At 39.3% G+C, this 19,119-nt stretch overlaps 1 protein-coding gene across 1 annotated transcript in view; it reads right to left on the reverse strand.

Moving 5' to 3' along the window:
* Positions 1–19,119, reverse strand: part of NBAS (NBAS subunit of NRZ tethering complex) — a 3,380,746-nt gene that overhangs the window by 2,388,137 nt on the left and 973,490 nt on the right. The window contains exon 15 of the mRNA XM_044064792.1: positions 3,039–3,296. Within this exon, the coding sequence (XP_043920727.1) occupies positions 3,039–3,296 (258 nt within the window). The remainder of the gene's footprint in view (positions 1–3,038; positions 3,297–19,119) is intronic.

A 19,119-nucleotide genomic window follows, 5' to 3' on the forward strand; every position in this document is an offset into this window, starting at 1 on the left:
CCTTCATACAGGCTCATTTCAGTATTATATCATGATTATAAAGTGTTTATGTCTATAATGGCTAAAAAATGGCAAAAGTGATGCCAAAATTGATAGATATGTAATAATGTAGCTTTGTGGAGGGAAGGCAAACATTTGACAACATAAACAGAACAGTGATGATCCAGAGTGAAGCATAATGTAAGAAAATATCAGTACTGCCAGTGGGTCTTGATACAGAGAAAGCATTTGACAGAGTAAGCTGGGATTTTATGAGCAGAGCACTGGAAGCATTTGCATTCCATGCTAAAATTATAATGCTGATTAGGAGGATACATTAAAGACTTGAAGGGAAAATTAAAGTGGGTGTGGTCCTTTCCGATAATCTCTGCTTGAGCAGAGAAACCAGACAGGGGTGTCCTTCTCTCCCATTTATATGCATTATAAGTAGAATCACTGGAAAAGAAAATAAGGGACTCAAACAGTCAAGGATATAATTGGTATGGTAGTTAAGAAAAGCTGGCTCTATTTGCAGAGAACATTATTTTATGCCTGACAAAACCAGAAAGGGACACTACCGTGCTGTGGAACATACTGATAAGGCTCCTACACACAGCACAAGCAGAAAACTGTAATTCAAAATGGAAACTGATGATCATAAAGTGGAGGGGGAAGCTCAAGTAACAGGAGAGACTGGGATTTTGGATGCAGACCTTTAAGAACTACAATAATGACACAAAATATTATATTCATAAAATAGCAAAAGGTTTTCTAAGAACTAAGCCAACATGGGAATGGAGAAAGGAGATTCTGCTGATAGGGATGACTGCAATCAGGGATACAGACAATAAGCAAGAGGAAACTGGAATATATTGGAGAAAACTGGCAAAGGAACCAAGGTATTAGAAGCAAATAACTAGAGAGGGAAAAGGAATAGAAAGGGAAGACACCAAGAACTTATTTGGACTGCAGGCTAGAGATTGCCTTCCATATCAAGGACTTATATCAGAGTATAGGCAAAGAGAAAGAAATATGGGGGTCCAAACAAAAGACCAGCACTGGTAGAGTTTTTAGTAGAATGTAGAACAAAAGTTGCCATTAGGAAAGGTCTAATTAGCACAGCATATAAAATACTGCATGATAACTATAAGAGTCAGAGAGGGTTAGGAAGGATTGGGAAGAGAGATTAGATAAGCAATTCATAAGGAAACAATGAGGGGATGTATGTATGTATGTATGTCTCCCAAATATGCAACATAATCTAGAAAACTGAGGATGTTTGCCTGGAAGTGTTTACACAGGTATTTATATCCTAAGCAGACTTCAAAGAATGTTTCCCCAGTTAGACAGCAAATGTTGGATGTGTGATAGGGAAGAAAGAGGTAATTGGGAACATATTTTCAGGGAGTGTAATGAGTTGGCAGACTTTAAAGATTCCCTGCAGACTGCTCTGTCAGACAGCAAATTGAAGTAACTTGGGAAATTATTTTTTAAGCTATGATACAGAATCAGAATTGTCTAGACATAGTAAGCCCTTGCTGAGTGTAATTAACTAGAAAAGGGAAATCAAAGTCAAAACCAACTTTACTAAAAGTAGCGAAGACAGTAACAGACACAAAACAACTGGAAATGAGATAATTAGAAAAGCGCAGGAGCAAATTACACAGGAAAAACTAGGAATGTGGGATCAATACATACAGAGGAGGAATGAGGTTTAAAAGAAGGCAGGATTTGAAAGAGCTAAGTAATTGCTGACTAACAATGACTGGATATGTTAAAAGTGGTGTATAATGTTTGTGGTTACAATCATGTCAACTTCACCTCTGCAAGCTTCATGGATCCAGTAGTCAGGGAGTGATCCTTTAAATGCTGGGCAGACAAGTTTCCTTCTGAATGAAAACCTCCTCTACATCATTTTTCTTCTCACAGAGTTAAGTTGCTGAGGTTGGTTTGGAGGGCATATAAGGCACTTAAATAGTTCAGTGCAAAAGAAAATTGTGGAAGAGATTAAAAAAAGTGGGACAAACTGTTGGAGGTGGAAACTGCGAGGAAAGTGCGGTAGAGCATTTGTTTGAAGCCTAGATACATGAATAAGTCATTCCATTTTTAGAATATTTGAAGGAAATGCTCAACAAATATTTTAAACTCCCCAGATACTGAAAAAGATGTTCCTAAATGCAATTTCCTACTGTTGGAGATGCAAGCAAGGCGTGTTAGGTACACTGGAACATAAATGTTGGTTTTATTTGTGTTTAGTTGCACATAAAGATGAACTGGTGCACTTAGCATCTAAGTTACTACAGAAAGATATACAACTTAAACCACAGCTTATGTTAATGAGATAGAACAAAGATATTCAGTGCTACAGTAAGAGAAGGTGTTTAATTAGTATTGTCAGTAGCTAAGAAAACAACAACCAAAAGATGGGAACTCAGGATGGTCCAACATTAAGGCAAAATCTAATATCTATATGGCTGTATTGAAAATTACATAGAGTCTATCAAACAAAGACAGATATTACTGGGGTGGCTGGGTGATGGGACTGGTAACAAACCTTGTGGTACAGATTAAGATTTCTTTAATTTTCAAGTACTAAATCATTGCTTCTATAAATGTATTAGGAAAATAATAAGTAACTGAGTGTTAAGACTTAGACCATAGCTGCATGAAAGTGTCAAAATGAGCAATGAAGGGAAACAGATCCTGAAAATATGTTTAGAGTTCTATGTTTGTTAAACTATGTTACTGCTTTGCATACTTGTTGACCGATGAACTAATAAAGTATTTAGAAAATGAAACATCAGCATACAATGCCAGACACTGGTCTCTCTAATGTCTGCCCACTTGGTCAACACAATGCAATGCAATACAATGCAAGCTTGAAGTTTCTGTCAATGCCTAGAAACAGATTTACCAGAAATTCTGTCTTAGAAAATATAGCAGGGCATTTGTGAGTAATAGTGGTAAATAAAGTGGCTCAGTTGCTTTTTGACATAAAATAAATTGTAACAACAATCTAACATTTTAAATAAGAATTCTAAAATTAGTTTCAAATGTACCTTTCTCTGATACAACTCTTCTGGGGTAGTAGATCGCAAGCTCACAAGACGATAGTTTTTACTGATGGTCCTTGGACGTTTACGAGGTGGAGCAAATCGCTCCATCTCAGTTATGTAGTACAGACCATGTTTTACATAGCCCCAGTATCTGGCCTTTGCAGAGGATTCTTCATCTGAGTCAGACTCATCTTCCCACTCCTCTTCAGTACTTGCACAACTTTCAAGACGGGCCCTCTTCTGAGCCAATTTAATTTCACACTGCAAATCAACAAATTTCAGATAGTAAAAACATTAGCAAAATAAGCCTTAGCCTCTATACTGAATTCAAGACAAAATAAAATAAACCAATCTTAAAGAAAAATTCACACAATTCCATTTCGATGTAAATACACTCAAACAGATACTATATATGAACAGAAAATATTATCACATGCTTGGAATATTATGTTGAAAATACTGAGACAGTGATGTTTACAGCAGAGTCATGTAATGCAATAGTCAGTACAAGTATTTAGAGCAAACCCAACATACGTTTAGTTTTTCAAACAAAAGACATTTAATTACAAGTAATACAGTCTGAACTACTACTGCATATTTATGGTCATATTGAATGCAAAAAAGTACAGCTAGGCATATAAGGTAATTTAAAAAATTTAATAGTGCAAAAGTTCAAGCAAACTAGTATACAAGATTGGTCAATAGAATAGTGTGAAAAGGACAATGAAGGAAACAGCAGAGCAAGAAGTCCCAACTTCTACAGAAGTAGAAAGCATTTGGCAGTACCCTAGATACAGCATTGTGCAGATGAAATCCTGTATGGCAGCAGTAACAAAAAAAAACCTTGCAACATGTCAGTTGAATGATGGAAGGTCTCACAGAGCAAATGAAATTTGTAGCTCACAAAATAAGAATGGCACCAAGATGGATTGAGACCTTCTACACTGTCATAGAATGGGATAAAAACACCAAAATCACACAGAACATATGAAGACTCTGTATTTTATAGTGCTATACATGCACAATATCCACCACTATAATAAACGCTGTGCTTAGACAGGAATCTGAAGCAGTAGGTAGTAAACATTCATCCATGCAAAGCTAAGAAGAAGCCTCTACCAGTACATACAGATTAAAATGTTGGCCAAGACAGCAACAGAACTTCTGCAAGTACTAGCAGCAAGATTCCTGAACTCAAACTAGAGAGTTCAGTTGATTTTTTTCCTTAACTATTTTTTTATCCCCTGATCTTTCACTGATGACGGACTCCTCATTCCCAATAATTCACACGTTCCCTGGCATCACAGGATAATGCGTATGGGTGGTGAAAGTGAAAGTCAAGTGACACATCATACAAGAAATAAGCTTTTTTTTCTTGTTGCTAATCTTTTACACATTGACAGACAGTGTGGGGCAATGACTGTTATACAACGCCCATATGCAAATATACACTTCTGTGTAAAGGGAACATCTGAACAAACAGCCATGCTCTCATTAACAGGCTGGAATCCATACGACCTATATTCCTGTATGGAATGAATGGAACAGTGCAAACCACAGGTGTCATTTTCCTGGAGAGGGATGCATACCAAACCATCCCCAAGATAAGCGAGCTGGCACTGCTTATTCAATAACACCCCCTCCTGGCTTTCTCCTTCTATGCTTGGGCTGCTAAATGAATCTCAGACTTCTGTAATAGAGATAGGGTGTTAAAACTTTATAACATGATGCTGATTACAAAGTGTGAAGACTGCCAGCCCAGCCAGCTAAAATTTTATAAATAATTCTGTCATTTGTGAATAGTAATATGACTTGTATGTTTGCCTTAGAAATGTAAGAAAAAAAGAAGTTATGTACCTACCATAACATTCCATGCGAGTTGTCCCTCTTGCCTTCATTCTCTACTGATGGGTTCGGAACTGATCCTCAGTTCCGACTCGGCCATTTACTAACGCTCGAAGTCTTCAACTAGCTCATGGCTCACTCCCTATCCCATGATGCTGTAGGACATTCCCCAGATCTTGTTTGCTGATATAGAAATACTAGTATGTAATCAAATATACATGAATAAAGAAAACGGGTTTTCTGAAAGCTGGTAAGCTAAGAAGAGGGTCAAAGACCTTTAGGTACCAAAATTGTAACATCTCGTTTCTCCATGAGCCAAAGGAAGTGGGTAGGAAGGTGGGACGTATGAATGAAGGCGAGATCGACAAGGTACATAACTTCTTTATGTGAAGTTGTCCTATCTCACCTTCATTCTCTACTGATGGGACAGCGTCCCTAGCACCAATCTTCTTGGGTGGCTCACGGGAGTATATTCTTCAGAACAGTGGACCCAAAGGAGGCCCTGTCCCTGGAGGCCAAATCTACTTTGTAATGAGTGATAAAGGTATGAGGCATCGCCCATGTAGCTGCTGCACAGATGGTGTCCTATTGACAATTTAGCACAAAATGCAGAGGAGGTAGAGACAGCTCTAGTAGAATGTGCACTTATCTTCTCTGGAATCTATTTACACAAAACAGTGTAGAAACTTCTCTGTGTGGAAGATTTTCAGTCGATATATCTCTAGTTAATCACTGTATATTAATCAGATCAGACAATAGCAGTAGCAGTAGCGAACTTAAACTCGTCTTAAGTAAAAAAATAAATAAAAAATAAATAATTGTACAGAATTACTAAGTATTCAAAAGTAATCCAAGCAAGGCAGGCAGTCTGTTTCCAGTAGAAAATCCTTTATTAAGTACACAGACAAGCGATCCATGTGAAACAAACAGAATAATAGTTTCCTCACAAGCTTTCTAAATATATATATATATATATATATATATATATATATATATATATATATATATACCTTTTATCAGGAAAGGGAGTGGTTTACTGTGCTGTAAAACTACTGTGCTGTAAAACAAAGTGTTATTGGTACACATGTTAAATTCACATCCCTTCCCTCGATCAGTGTGACATTCGAGCTGGTCTTGCCCTACTTAGTAGCTGTCATAATAATATAACCCTTATGTACTTTAAATAAAATTTATAATGATGTGGTACCTCTTATTTAACCGGATTATTAAGTCTGTGATTTTAACCAAGACAATATACTACATGGCTGGAAATATATCAACCTTAGTCCATTTGGCAATCAAAAATATATATAAATATATACATATACACTTTGCATGTAAAAAATCAATTGTAAAAATCATATTCTATTTTCATAATCTATTGTTAACAAAGATCGCTTTCATCCTTCTAGACTTCTTCAGGTTTGTGTACAAGAACCCTAAATAACTGTCTATAAAAATACTATTATATAATTAGTTACTATTGTTATTACACATCATTTTGAATAAAGTGGAAAAAAGAGAACCAGAATAAGAAAAAATGTATGATGATGGAAATAAAATATACACTTAAATTACAACTGATTTAAAATGGTATTTAAAACAAACCGGTAGAATAAAATAAAATTAGTCATGTAAACAATGTGGCAATTTTCTATGTTCCAGACCAGCTCGAATGTCACACTGATGGGGGAAGGGATGAATTTAACATGTGTACCAATAACACTTGGTTTTACTGCACAACAAACCACTCCCATGCCTGATAAAAAGTATATATATTTAGAAAGCTTGTGAGGAAACTATTGCTCTATTTTTGTTTTACTTGGATCGCTTTGTCTGTGCACTTAATAAAGGATTTTTGACTGGAAACAGACTGCCTGCCTTGCTTGGATTACTTTCGAATACTTAGTTCTGTACAATTATATATTTTTTCTTATTTTTTTTTTGACTTAACGCGAGTTTAAGTTCACTACTTCTACTACTATTGTCTGATTTGTTTAATATACAGTGATTAACTAGAGATATATGGACTGAAAATTTTTCACACAAAGACGTTTCTTACACTGTTTTGTTTCTGGACCCACTATACTTGTTTAGTGGGTTGTTTTGAGACTTCAGGGATACAGCGGAGATTACTTGCTGAATCTATTTACTGACTTATAAGTGAATGAAATGAAGTCTGACATCAACCTAGATAGAGTAGTTTTTGTTACAGGCAGTCCTTTTTTGCAAGGATACAAATAGCTGATCAGTTTTCCTGAATTATTTTGTTCTGTATAGATAATAAACGCAACTGTCTATGAACATCAAGTAGGTAAACCATATATTCTGCCTTACTGCCATACTTTGGGGAAACAAAAATGGTAAGTCTATGGACTTGTTCAAACCAGAATCTGAACATACTTTTGGTAGAAAGGTTAGATTTGTTCAGAGTGACACCCTGTCATTGTGGAACAACATATATGGTGGTTTCATAGATAATGCTTGCAACTCCGAAACTCTCCTAGCTGAGGTAATGGCTACTAGGAAAATGGTCTCCCATGTTAAGAACTTTAAGTCACATAATGATGAAGGCTCAAAGGGGGGGGGGAGAGAATTATCCTGGATAGTATGAAATTTAGGCCCCATAGTGGTAGTGGGGGTTTAATGCGGCATCTCAAAAGATTAGTACCTCTCAGAAAAGCTTTCAAAAGTCTGTGGGACATAATGTTTGGTCCTTCATTCCCAAGATGAAAATTTGAAATTGCTGCTAACTGTACTCGAATAGTAGCTGCAGCTGCTCCCTCATTAAAAAGCTTCATCAAGAACTCTAGGATAGAAGGTATAGGTGCTAAATAAGGATCAATACAGTTCTCTACTGCCCAGATTGAAAATCTCTTCCATTTTCTGAGGTATAACCTTCTGGTAGATGTCTTGCAAGAAGAAATCAGGATATGTTGAGCTGCAGACAAAAGGTTTTGTAGCCTGGCTATGTTTGGAATTGGAGCAGCCAAGCTGTCAACTTGAGGGTCTGAAGGGATGGATGAAGAGCCCCCGATGAATGGGTCAGGAGATCTGGTACTGGGTCCAGAATCCAAGGCTCTTCCTGAAGATGAGGCCGTAGGAAGGGGAACCAAATCTGGTGAGGCCGTACGAGGCTATCAGAATTAAGCTCTTTCCCAAAGTACTGGCTTTCTGAAGAACTTTGGGTATCAATGGAAAAAGAAGGAAAGCATAGAGGAGACCCAGGGGCCAATCGTGTACAAGTGCGTCCCTTGGGGATTCCCCGGAGGGGGGATTAGGGCAAAGTAGTGCTGCATTTTGTGTTCATAGACGTGGCAAAAAGATCGCAGCAAGGCTGGCCCCATTTTTGGAAAATCATTTCCGCTACTTCTTGTTTCAGGGACCACTCGTGAGGCATTAGAATTGCTCTGCTGAGTTTGTCTGCTATCACGTTGGATTTCCCCAGGATGTGCGTTACTATCAGAAAGAGTTGGGAGGAAGTCACCCACTGCCATACTCTCAGGGCCTCTCAACAATGGGGGTAGGATTTGGTTCCCCCTTGTCTGTTCATATTCCAAACCACTGACATGTTGTCTGTCTGGACTGCAACTGTTCCCAGTGGAAAAGAGTGCTGAAATGGCTGCAATGCCTGAAGAACCGCTCTCATCTCTAGGACACTGATATGCAAATGGGCCTCATAATTCTGCCACGTGCCTTGGGCTGTCATTCCCTGATAATGCCCCCTCACCCTATCTAGGAGGCATCTGTGGTCACTGTGGCTAGAGGGGATGGGAGAATGAAAGGACGACCTAAGGTCACTTGATTTGAATGTAGCCACCAACATAGTTCCCTTCTGCAAGATTCTGTTAGCATTATCTGGTGTGACATTGGAAGTTCCTGTATGGACCATTGGGTGAATAGGAGCCACTGTAAGATTCTCATGTGCATCCGAGCTAGCAGAATCATAGAGATCGCTGCTGCCATCATACCCAATACTTTGAGAATTGTCCTTGCATGAACCTTTGTTTTTGAGAGGAGGTCTCGAACCTGTGCTCGTAGGGTTTGTATCCTGTCTGGTGGAAGGTTTACCATCACTGTAACCATGTCTAAGTCTGCTCCTATAAAGGCAATATGCTAAGATGGCAATAAGGCAGATTTTTCATAGTTTATTGTAATTCTTAACTGAGCACAGGCATTCAAGGTGGTGTCTCTCGCTTGTGAAAGTAGATGCTTTGTGGTGGTGGTTAGCAGCCAGTTGTCCAGATATGGAAACACCCCAAATCCTAAACGCCTCAGGTGAGCCATGACCACTGCCATACATTTGGTGAACACTCTGGGGGCTGTAGTGAGACCAAAGGGCAGGGCTCGGAATTGGTAATGACTGGCTCCCAGCCGAAAGCACAGGTGACTCCTGGATGGCCTGTCCATTTTTATGTGGTAGTACGCATCCTAGAGGTCTATAAAGCACATCCAATTGTCTTTTCCCAGAAAAGGGAGTATCAACTGCAGCATAACCATCCGGAACTTTATCTTTTTTACAGATTTGTTTATAAACTATTGACATCCAGAATGGGTCTCCAGTCCCCTGCTTTCTTTGGAACTAAAAAAAAAAACTTGAGTAAGTTCCAGATCCTATCTAGTCTATGGGGACCAGTTGGATGACTCTCTTTTTCTAGCAACTTTTGAATTTCTATGATTGCTTGCTTCCTGTGACTGGGTGGAACATCTGGAATCCCTTTCATTAGTGGGAGTGGCATGGAAAAGAGTGCAGAATAATCTCTGTTTATGATCCTATGTACCCACTTGTCTTCTGTTATTTTTAGCTAAGCGTCTGGGTACAAGGATAAGCGACCTCCGACTGCCTCCAGAGGGGGACAGACGGGCTTCCTTTCAGGAATGCTGAAAAGGCTTAGCAAAGTTGCGGACCCCCTCTGCTGTGTGTTCAGCATCTTCCATAATAACTCTTTTGCCCCTGGAGGAAGGTTCACCACATGTGCCTTGAAAGGCTGGGTTTTCTGAAAACACATTTTTCCTCCCTTTTGACCCTTGGGATAGGGTCTAGAAGGTGTGTAAAAATGGACTCAGATGGCAGAGAGAGTCCTTCATTCCTGTTCATACCTGGTCAGTGTTTCTTTGACTTTAGGCCCGAACAATGATGAGACATTGAAGGGAGCATTAATGAAGGATGACTTGAAGGGCTCCGCAAAGTGACACAAGTGCATCCAAGAATGTCTCCTAAGGGCAATTCCTGAACCCGGTGACCTACTCACTCCATTGGCTGCATAAGAGATGAGCCTCATGGATGAGTTAACTACTGAGTTGAGGGCTGGAAGGATGCTTTATCTGCCACTCCCATAGCTACAGAACCCTGGAAAGTATCTCCAAGCTCCTTTAGGAGATCTCTCTGTATCCTGGTGAAGTAAGTGAGGTAATTCAGTGACCATAGTGTAAAGGTCGCTGAAGAGAACATGCGTTTACCATATCTGTCCATTGTATGCGACTCTTTGTTCTGGGGATGGACAGATGTGGATGTCTCTGATAACTCCTTTTTGGTGGCTGCCGCCACCACCATAGCATATACGGGAACACCTTTAGTGAGAAAAGTCTTGTCTTCTGGGGATGTTACAAATTTATTTGGCCTCCTAGGGACAGGTTCCACTGTGTCTGGAGACTCCCACACATTTCAACAAACTAATTCCATAAGCTCGTTGAAAGGTGGAGACACCCAAGTGGTGGAAGGTCAAGACCCAAAAGCCTTCAGGTAAATGAACTTCTCTTTAGAAGAGGTGGTGGCCTTCCAGCTGCCTCTCTGTTTGAGGACTTCTAAAATATCTGCAAGAGAGACATCCTTAGAGGGTGACCGTGGGGACACTTCTGATTCATCGAGGACCGTGTCTGATGTAAGTGACTCCTCCTGGGAGTCCAAACGCTTTTTCTTACATAGTCTCCTCTGGGGTGCCTCTTGGGCATTTTGGAGAAATTCCGCAAGTGAGGGGTTCGCCCTCCGGGGCTTCCTGAGGCTTCAGGTCTCTACACTGTTGTTGGATCAGCTGTGCAGAAACAGATTCTGGTGCCTTGGGGGAGGAATAGGAAGATATGAGAGAGAGGATGCCCGTGGGGACAAACTCTCCTCATAGCCAGAAAAGCCCCCCTCCCATGATCCAAGGAAACCCCCAGCTCCGAGGAACCAGAAGATCCCCCGGGACCACTGGTGGAGGCTCTAAGACTGAGGTAGGAGTTGATCTCACCTGAGCCGTGGCCCCGAGAGGCAAGTTCAGAACCGGTAAAAGCTTGATCCGACTGTCCTCCCGGGACCCGACCGGGCAGTGTCAGCTCTTAGACACCTCAAATGGCACCGAGGCAATCAGAGCCAAAAATGCCGAAGTAGGTCTCGGCCCCGATGGCTCCACCTCTATCAGTTCCACACATTCCGGCTCTGAGTCCATAGTCTGGGTCTGAGGAGGAATCAATGTAGAAGGGTCAGGTGCTGTCGATTCTGAAGCCGAATGGGTCAGTCCTGACAAAATTTTTGCCAGCGCCGGCATCCTCAATAGCTTATGCACCAGACGATCCATATCCAAATCTGAAAGGCTCCTTGAAGAACGGGAAGATGGGGCTGGAGATACCACAAATGGTGACCTTAGTGCAGGAGAAACCGGCTCCAATGCAGGTGAGTGGCTCCTAACTTGCAACACCATCGGCCCCGAAACATATGGAGCTGAGATGGAAGGTCGAACAAGTTCAATGGGCTCTGAAGCTCTTGAAACTTTTTTAGACGGTTCCGATCCATCAGAAGATGCAAAAGATGGTCTTTTTGAGCCCTTGTCTGATTTTTGTGAGGGGGATGCTAACTTTTTTGGAGGGCTTTGACCCTGCTCTAAGGCTTCAGAAAATGTTTAAGTAGTCCTTTAAGGATCAGCTTATTCCTTCTTTCATGGAGGACTCTTGAGCTGAAGGAGTGACAAATCAAATAAGACTCCTGTAAACAATAAACACAATCAGTATGTCCATCAGTAATGGACATTTTTTTTGAGAACACTTGGGGCACCTTTTAAATCCTGATGGTTTGGTCTCCTTAGACTGCTTCGACATTTTTTACACCATACAACACACACTAAGAATAAGAGAGAAAAAACAGCCCTCTAATTAAAACGGGCTCAATAGCTCTCTAAATAAAATGAGCTATAAGGGATTTACACACAAATGATTAAACTACTCTTTGCAGAAAAAAATAAAATAGTACTCTGCTAGAGGTACACACTAAATAAAATATACAATGAAAACACAACCCTATAATTAAAAATTAACTCAATAGCTCTCTAACTAAAATGAGCTACAAGGGAAAGGGAATCACACACAAATAACTTTAAAACTCGTTGCTGAAGATATACAATGAAAACACAGCCCTCTAATTAAAACGGGCTAAATTAATACCCACACACGCTATCCTTAACCGCAGGCTAATATCTAGCAAAAAAACAGAGATTTCTAACTATGCTAACACAATGTCTACTTAATAAAATATTTGTAAAGCACACTTGTAATAAATAGGGATAGGGGACTGAGGCCTAACAACACTTGGCCAACAAGAACTAACACACACTATATATATTTAGAAAAAAAACCTCTAAACATATGCAGAAGAAAGGAAATTATTAAACTAGTAAAATGTAAAAGAATTTTTTAAAATGAAAAGGTTGACAAATAGGAAAAAAAACAATTTCACTTAGCCAGAGCTAGATGAGACGCTCGATCCATTTCAGCGGCAAACGAGATCTGGGGAATGCCCTACAACATCATGGGATAGGGAGTGAGTCACGAGCTAGTTGAAGACCTCGAGCTTTAGTAAATGGCCGAATTGAAACCGAAGATCGGTTCCGAACCCATCAGTAAAGAATGAAGGCGTGATAGCATAACTTTACATCTGTATGTTTTGTACTGAGCTTCAAAAATGTAATTGCAGTGCACCCTACTGGAAAAGAGCAAAAATGCGTATGAACTACATGCCTATGCAAATGTTATGTGTTGATGATAAATGCTGGAAAATACAGAGTTAACTTGCAAACTCTAAGAAAACAAGTGGAAATTGTTTATGACTGTTATCTCAGTTTCAGCTCAAAGCAGACACAATGTCTAAAGTTGTAGGTTTTCCTACTGTCTGGAAACAGAGGTAATTGCAGGTTTCAAATGTAAAGGTGTTTAACAGTTTTATGATTTCCAGTTCCAGGCAATTTTCTGAGAGATAAGTGTCAGCTTCTAAGAGATAAGTATTCTTGGCACTTTCATGCTAACATTTAGGCTTCTGTTGGCCTGGAAACTAAGGCAGAGGTGACAAGAGTGATGTCATCGAGCTAACCCAGCAATAATGCGTATTATTAACTTAAGAACTATCCCAGAGAGAAAGTCAGTGCATTATGTATTTGTCTCTGGATCTGAACACATCCATCTTCAGCACTTCTCATCTGTATTTGTCTTGCTCTGTAAGTAAGACTCAGATCACAGTATTTCTCTTAGAGATAGATAGGAAAAGTGAGATCAGTCTAGATGTTTTCTGTATTTATGTGAGACTGTCCTGCAATGTTGTTTTAAAGTATTTCCTGTGATTCTGAACTCTGTTGTCACTGTATTGAGTTACTGAGTATTGTCTTGTTCTTTTATTATTTATTATTAAATATATTTAATCCTTTTAATTGTGGCTGGTCTTGTTTAGAGATATTTAAGCTCTTAGGGTACTTGCATATATATCTGGTAACACTGTACCAGCCACTCCTAAATAGTCTTCAGGTCTTGGACACACTTACCATTTGGAGAATAGTAACAATGTACAGTAGAATTAGTCACCCTTTGTAAGAGCCTTATATTAGCTGATAAGTAGTGGTTGGTGACAAGTAGTACTACCGTACAGTCTGGGCTGAAGGAGGCATAGCTAGTGAACCTGTGCCAGCCTTCCCCAGGAGTGTCTGTGTGTTTGCATATAAATCAAATCTCAAAAGTAAGTGTGTGTGTATGTGTGTGTGTGTGTGTGTGTGTGTGTGTGTGTGTGTGTGTGTGTGTGTGTGTGTGTGTGTGTGTCAGCTACTTGGGCAGGGACATGAAGCACTGGTTGGACACAGAGGGTGTTGGAGGTTTTGGCTTGACCACTCGGCTGAGATCTTAACCCTATAGCTGTGTCATTGGGGAGTCTTATTGGGGATCTGGAGAGACGGGACGAAACCTACCCCAGACTGATTGTGATCTCTGTATGCTCTTAAGGGAAACTGTACTTTACTGTGTGTGTACTTGTCATCCTCCCAATGTGCACGTCCCTCACTGGTGTTAGTGGTGAGGTTTGAGGCTCCTTGATTACTGGGCCAGTGCAGGGGCACACAAAGTTGTGAAGTTCTATATGAAGGAAGAAAGCCTACCATTAGGCAGTTCTGAAAAAATGGGCATTATGGAATACAGTAGACTCCTCCTTATCCAGTCTTGCTGGGACCAGACCTTAGGCTGGATAAAGGAACGGCTGGTTAATCAGAAAATGCATACAAAATAGCATTTATAGGTTATAAAACATCTAGAATTGTAGAATTTGTGTTAGTATGCATTTTTCTAATGAATATGAAGTCTAAAACTCAAATGTCTGTCATTATTTAGCCCAGAGGAGGTGGAAGTGTCGTTCTTCTCTGTTGTCTTTTGCTAGGGCTATAGCAGAAATTTGATGAATGGTTAAGAGGAGGTTGGATAAGAGGGAGTCTACTGTATGTGAGCAATAAATTCACAAAAGATGGGAAAATGGCAGAAAAAATGCTTGTTTGTCATGAGTTATTCCTCTTAACAGTGTGCTAAAAATAAGAACTGTGACAAGATTTTAGATGGCTGACTGCTGAAACTGTACTACAATACACCATTTTAAAAAAAGACGCCACTAACCAAATCATTATGGCAGCAATACTACAATGGCATGAGATGTCAGTTTCAGGCAACTCACATGCAGAACTACAGTCAAAACTAGAAATCACAACACAGAGTAATTTTATAGCAGCTGCCAGCAAATTAAGCAACTCCTTCATGGACTTCAGAGAAAGTCACATGGATGGGGACAGAGGAGTAAGCAAACAGAGCTAGGATTACGGGATAATGCAAGAAGGGGCTTTATTTAATTTGTCTGCTAGTCAAGTAAGTAGTACAGCCTTAGAATTCTTTTCAAGTATAACAAAAAAAAAGCATATATAAGACTCTAGTTTGTTTTATCAATGTTTCAGAATGACAAAGCTCAAATGGTCGAGACCATATGATTGACATTCTGAAACAAAAAAATAAATAAATAAATAAGAACAAAAAAATAATTAACAAGAAAGTCCGGAGAAAATCTTTGTCAGGGAAGTCTTTTCCATTCTTCTAAAGCAAAATACATGAGCAAAGGATAGAAGTCCAGAAGCCGACCAGAAGAACTGGGAGTATTTTCGACTTGAGCCAAAGAATGACAGCGGCAGATCACAATGACTGAGAAGAAGGTCAGCAACAAGGAGAATTTAGTGAATAAGTGGAACAACGTAAATAATTAATCCCACCCGTTGTAGTTTAGAGATGTGAACTGCTTTTTCAAAAAGAAATGGATAAAGAAGACTGGAATTCTGTTCACTGTATTAAACCGGTGTCAGAACTGTACTGTATAAACCACAGATGCTGTCGTTAATCTTTAGGAAAATGAATGAAGAGAAGGAGTTACTCTATTCTTAATTATGTTTCTATAAAAGTTTTCTGACGCAAGCTGTGTGGTATTTTGCTAGTTCTTGATAGTATGCAAAGATATTTTAAATGTGAGGTAGGAGGTATCCATGACTGACGGATATGCTAGTAATATTAAAATAAGAAAATAGTCCTATTTAGTTGTAATATATCCAGATCTTACACCGATACAAGATGAAAAAGTCTGGAAAGAAGCAAATTAAAGTTAACACAATGAAGTAATCTTTGGCTGTTGGTGAGGGAGGGAAAGTAAATATATGCTGATCACATTATACAGAATTAAAAGATAATGACTTCCCCTGTTTTTATATGAATCATTGGGTAGATGTTCTTTGTCTAAGCTACAGATTTTTTTAAGTAAAAATATTATTAGAGAGATGATGATAAAAGATGTGAAAAAATTAGCTAGGGTTTTTCCAGTGGCACATGCCTTTAAATGAACACAAATATAGTACAGGCATTTTAATAATGACAGGACAGTGTGTTTTGATTAAAAGCTATGAAGTAGAATGCAATTAACTTTTAAGGGGATAATGGTAAGCAGTTCAGTGAAAAAAGTGTGTTCTGAGTAAAACCTGCGATGTAAAATGTAATAAACATTTAAAAGGATACTGGCCAGCAATTCAATAAAGTAAAAAAAAAAACATTAAGAAATGAAACTTAATACTGCATAAAGCAAATAGTTATACAATCAGTTGCCTCCCCCACAGCCTTAGTGATTTAATGCATTAAATATAACAGTGCACAACTTAGTTAATTTAAGGGGGTCACAAAGATCGACTAATCACTCAGAGTTATCTATCAAAAAAAAAGGACAGAAACAACTTTCATCGAACCTCAAACAAAATGTATTTTTGGAAGGGCATAAAACCTCTCTGTACTCCATTGTGGGGTGACATCATTAGTGTGCGCACGTAAAATAAAAGATGAAACATATTTTAAAAAGAAATGTGTATATTATGTGGGAGTACATTTTTTTCTTTATCAAAATGGCCAATTTGTCAGTATTAGCACTGAATATTAATGATCTTACAAGTACAAATAAAAAATTATCACTGAACTTTATTAAGACGTGTAGGTGCAAATAGCAATGTTACAGGAGATGTACTTGGATAGAAGTGAGCATATGAACTGACAAAAAAGATATCAGGGCAAAGAAAAAGGACAGTAAAAATACTGATTTCTAGCATGATCCAACAAGCCCTTCTCCCCATTGACCGAGACATGGTTTAAAATAGCAGACAGTACTCCAGCTATGTAGTCTTTCCACATGTTTAGACCAGCTTACTGCACAGAAGGAAAAAAGGTGGAGGTATTTCAATCTGCATCCAGAACAGACTCTCATCAAAGCTGACAAAGCAGCATTATGCATTAGAGCTTCTTAGGTACTGCACCACATATCAACTAGCTACAGAACTCCCTCTATGACAAAAGAAAGCCACAACGCCTACCTACAGGAACTAGAATCACTCAGGATGAAACTCGGCACCATTTTCCTCGGTGATCTAAACTATTCAATTAGAAATTGGGAACATTACACCACCACTAATGCAGTACACCACCACTAATGCAGAAGTACAGAGATTCCTGGATTTTGTCAATGCAAATACTCTGGATCAGTTAGTCAGAGTATACACTGGGGGGGCGGGGTTAACATCATGGATCTTGTTCTTACAAATATGGGAGCATCTTCATCACTTCTTAGTTCAAAGCATGCTCCTCCAAAACAAAACTGAAACTAGAGATCATTCCACCCCAGGTACCTTTAGAAATTTCTTTAAGACAAACTACTACTCCTAAGTAATACCTTGGCAAGCTTCAAATCCTCACCAAACCCAGTTAACTCCATTGAATATACAGAAGTGTACAACACACTACACTATACCAGCATGTAAACAGCTGCAAAGATGCAGTTGTACCCAATACGAACAACTGAATGACAAAAGCCAGAAACAAACCTACAGGCAGAAGCATAACATCAGCAAGCTTTATAATAAAAAGAAAAACATTTGACCAAAAGTAAGAAGAGTAATTCCCAGAATGTTAGAGCCCTTGTCACTGAAATAAACAAACAACTCAACAGCTTAATAAAATCCACCAAAGCCAACTTTGAGATTAAAATAGCCACCCAAGCCAAAGACAATCACAAGCATGTTTAGTTATGTTCGTAATCTCAAAAGCACAATGCAGCAATGCACTGATCTGATTGTGAATGATGTTACCTACACTGAGACTGAAGATATAGCGAACCTACTGGCCAATAAATTTAGCTCTAATTTTAACCCTCTCTCCCCTTCACTCTAGCCCTCAGTATGTGCCAAGTACAAAAAGTGCTATCAAAAGCTAAAAATACTGCAGTGATGGGTCTTTTCAATATCGCTGAATGCATCTTAAATAGCAGGAAGCACAACTTAGCCACAACCATAACAGCACTATTCAATTTCAGCCTCCACACAAGTTTTGTACCAAGCGAATGGAGAATAGCTGTAGTTAATCCGCTATATAAAGGAAGACCTTGCACAGACCCCGGCAGTTATTCCACTATATAAGGAACAACCTTGCACATACCCAGGCAGTAACAGAGCCATAAGTCTGACCAGCCTTATATGAAAAGCCATGGAAAGACTTACCATGGAATCAATCAGTCAGGGTGTAGGGAACCTCCAAACACTGGACCCATCTCAGTTTGAACTCATCAAGGGCAGGTTATGCTCACTCAGCCTTGTGGATTTTTTGAAAAGGTAACCAAAACAATGGATGAAGGCAAAATGGGACACACTGCAAACCTTGACCCTGGACAAAGCTTTTGACAATTCCCCACTCAGCCATAGTAGAAAAGCTAAATAATAAACCCTTGTGTCACCTGCTAGATTGAAACCTGGCTAACAAATAGTACACAGATAAAAAAAATAGAGGAAATTACCTCCACAAAGAGACCAGTGATCTGCACTGGGACCTTTCCTGTTTGGGATCTACATTTCTTAAGTAAAAGCCAATACCAAAAGTCTATGGCTGACAAATTTGGCAGATGACTGCATGCAAGGAGCAGTCACTGAATCCCCAAATGACAAAGACATCCTGCAGGAAGGCTTGTCCCAAATAAAAAACTGGCTCCAAAATCATGGACTGAAACTAAATGCCATAAAATGCATTACTGTATCATTTGGGAAGTCATCTACCCAAGGAAAATACCACAATGACAATACGCCCCTAAGAGCTGACCCAGTTGTTCGGGATATAGGAATATATGTGGAGAGTGACTTAACTTTCGACCAACATGTGTCTACTGATGTAATAAAGTCATTCCATACTGCACAGCTCATAAACAAAGGGACTGTGTCAAGACCTCAGGATGTCACTGCCCCCCTTCAACCAGCCTTCATTAGACCAATCATTGACTATAATGCCCCCTTTCAGATGTATCTGTCTAGACACATGCAACAACTGGAACGTCCACAGAGATAGCTTACTAAAGGGATACAAGACCTAAACAACATGTCCTACATGGAATAACTCAAAACCCTATCAC

This window comes from Protopterus annectens, chromosome 1.part0, assembly GCF_019279795.1.
Source record: "Protopterus annectens isolate FY-2018-M chromosome 1.part0, PAN1.0, whole genome shotgun sequence".
Classification (NCBI taxonomy): Eukaryota; Metazoa; Chordata; order Ceratodontiformes; family Protopteridae; genus Protopterus; species Protopterus annectens.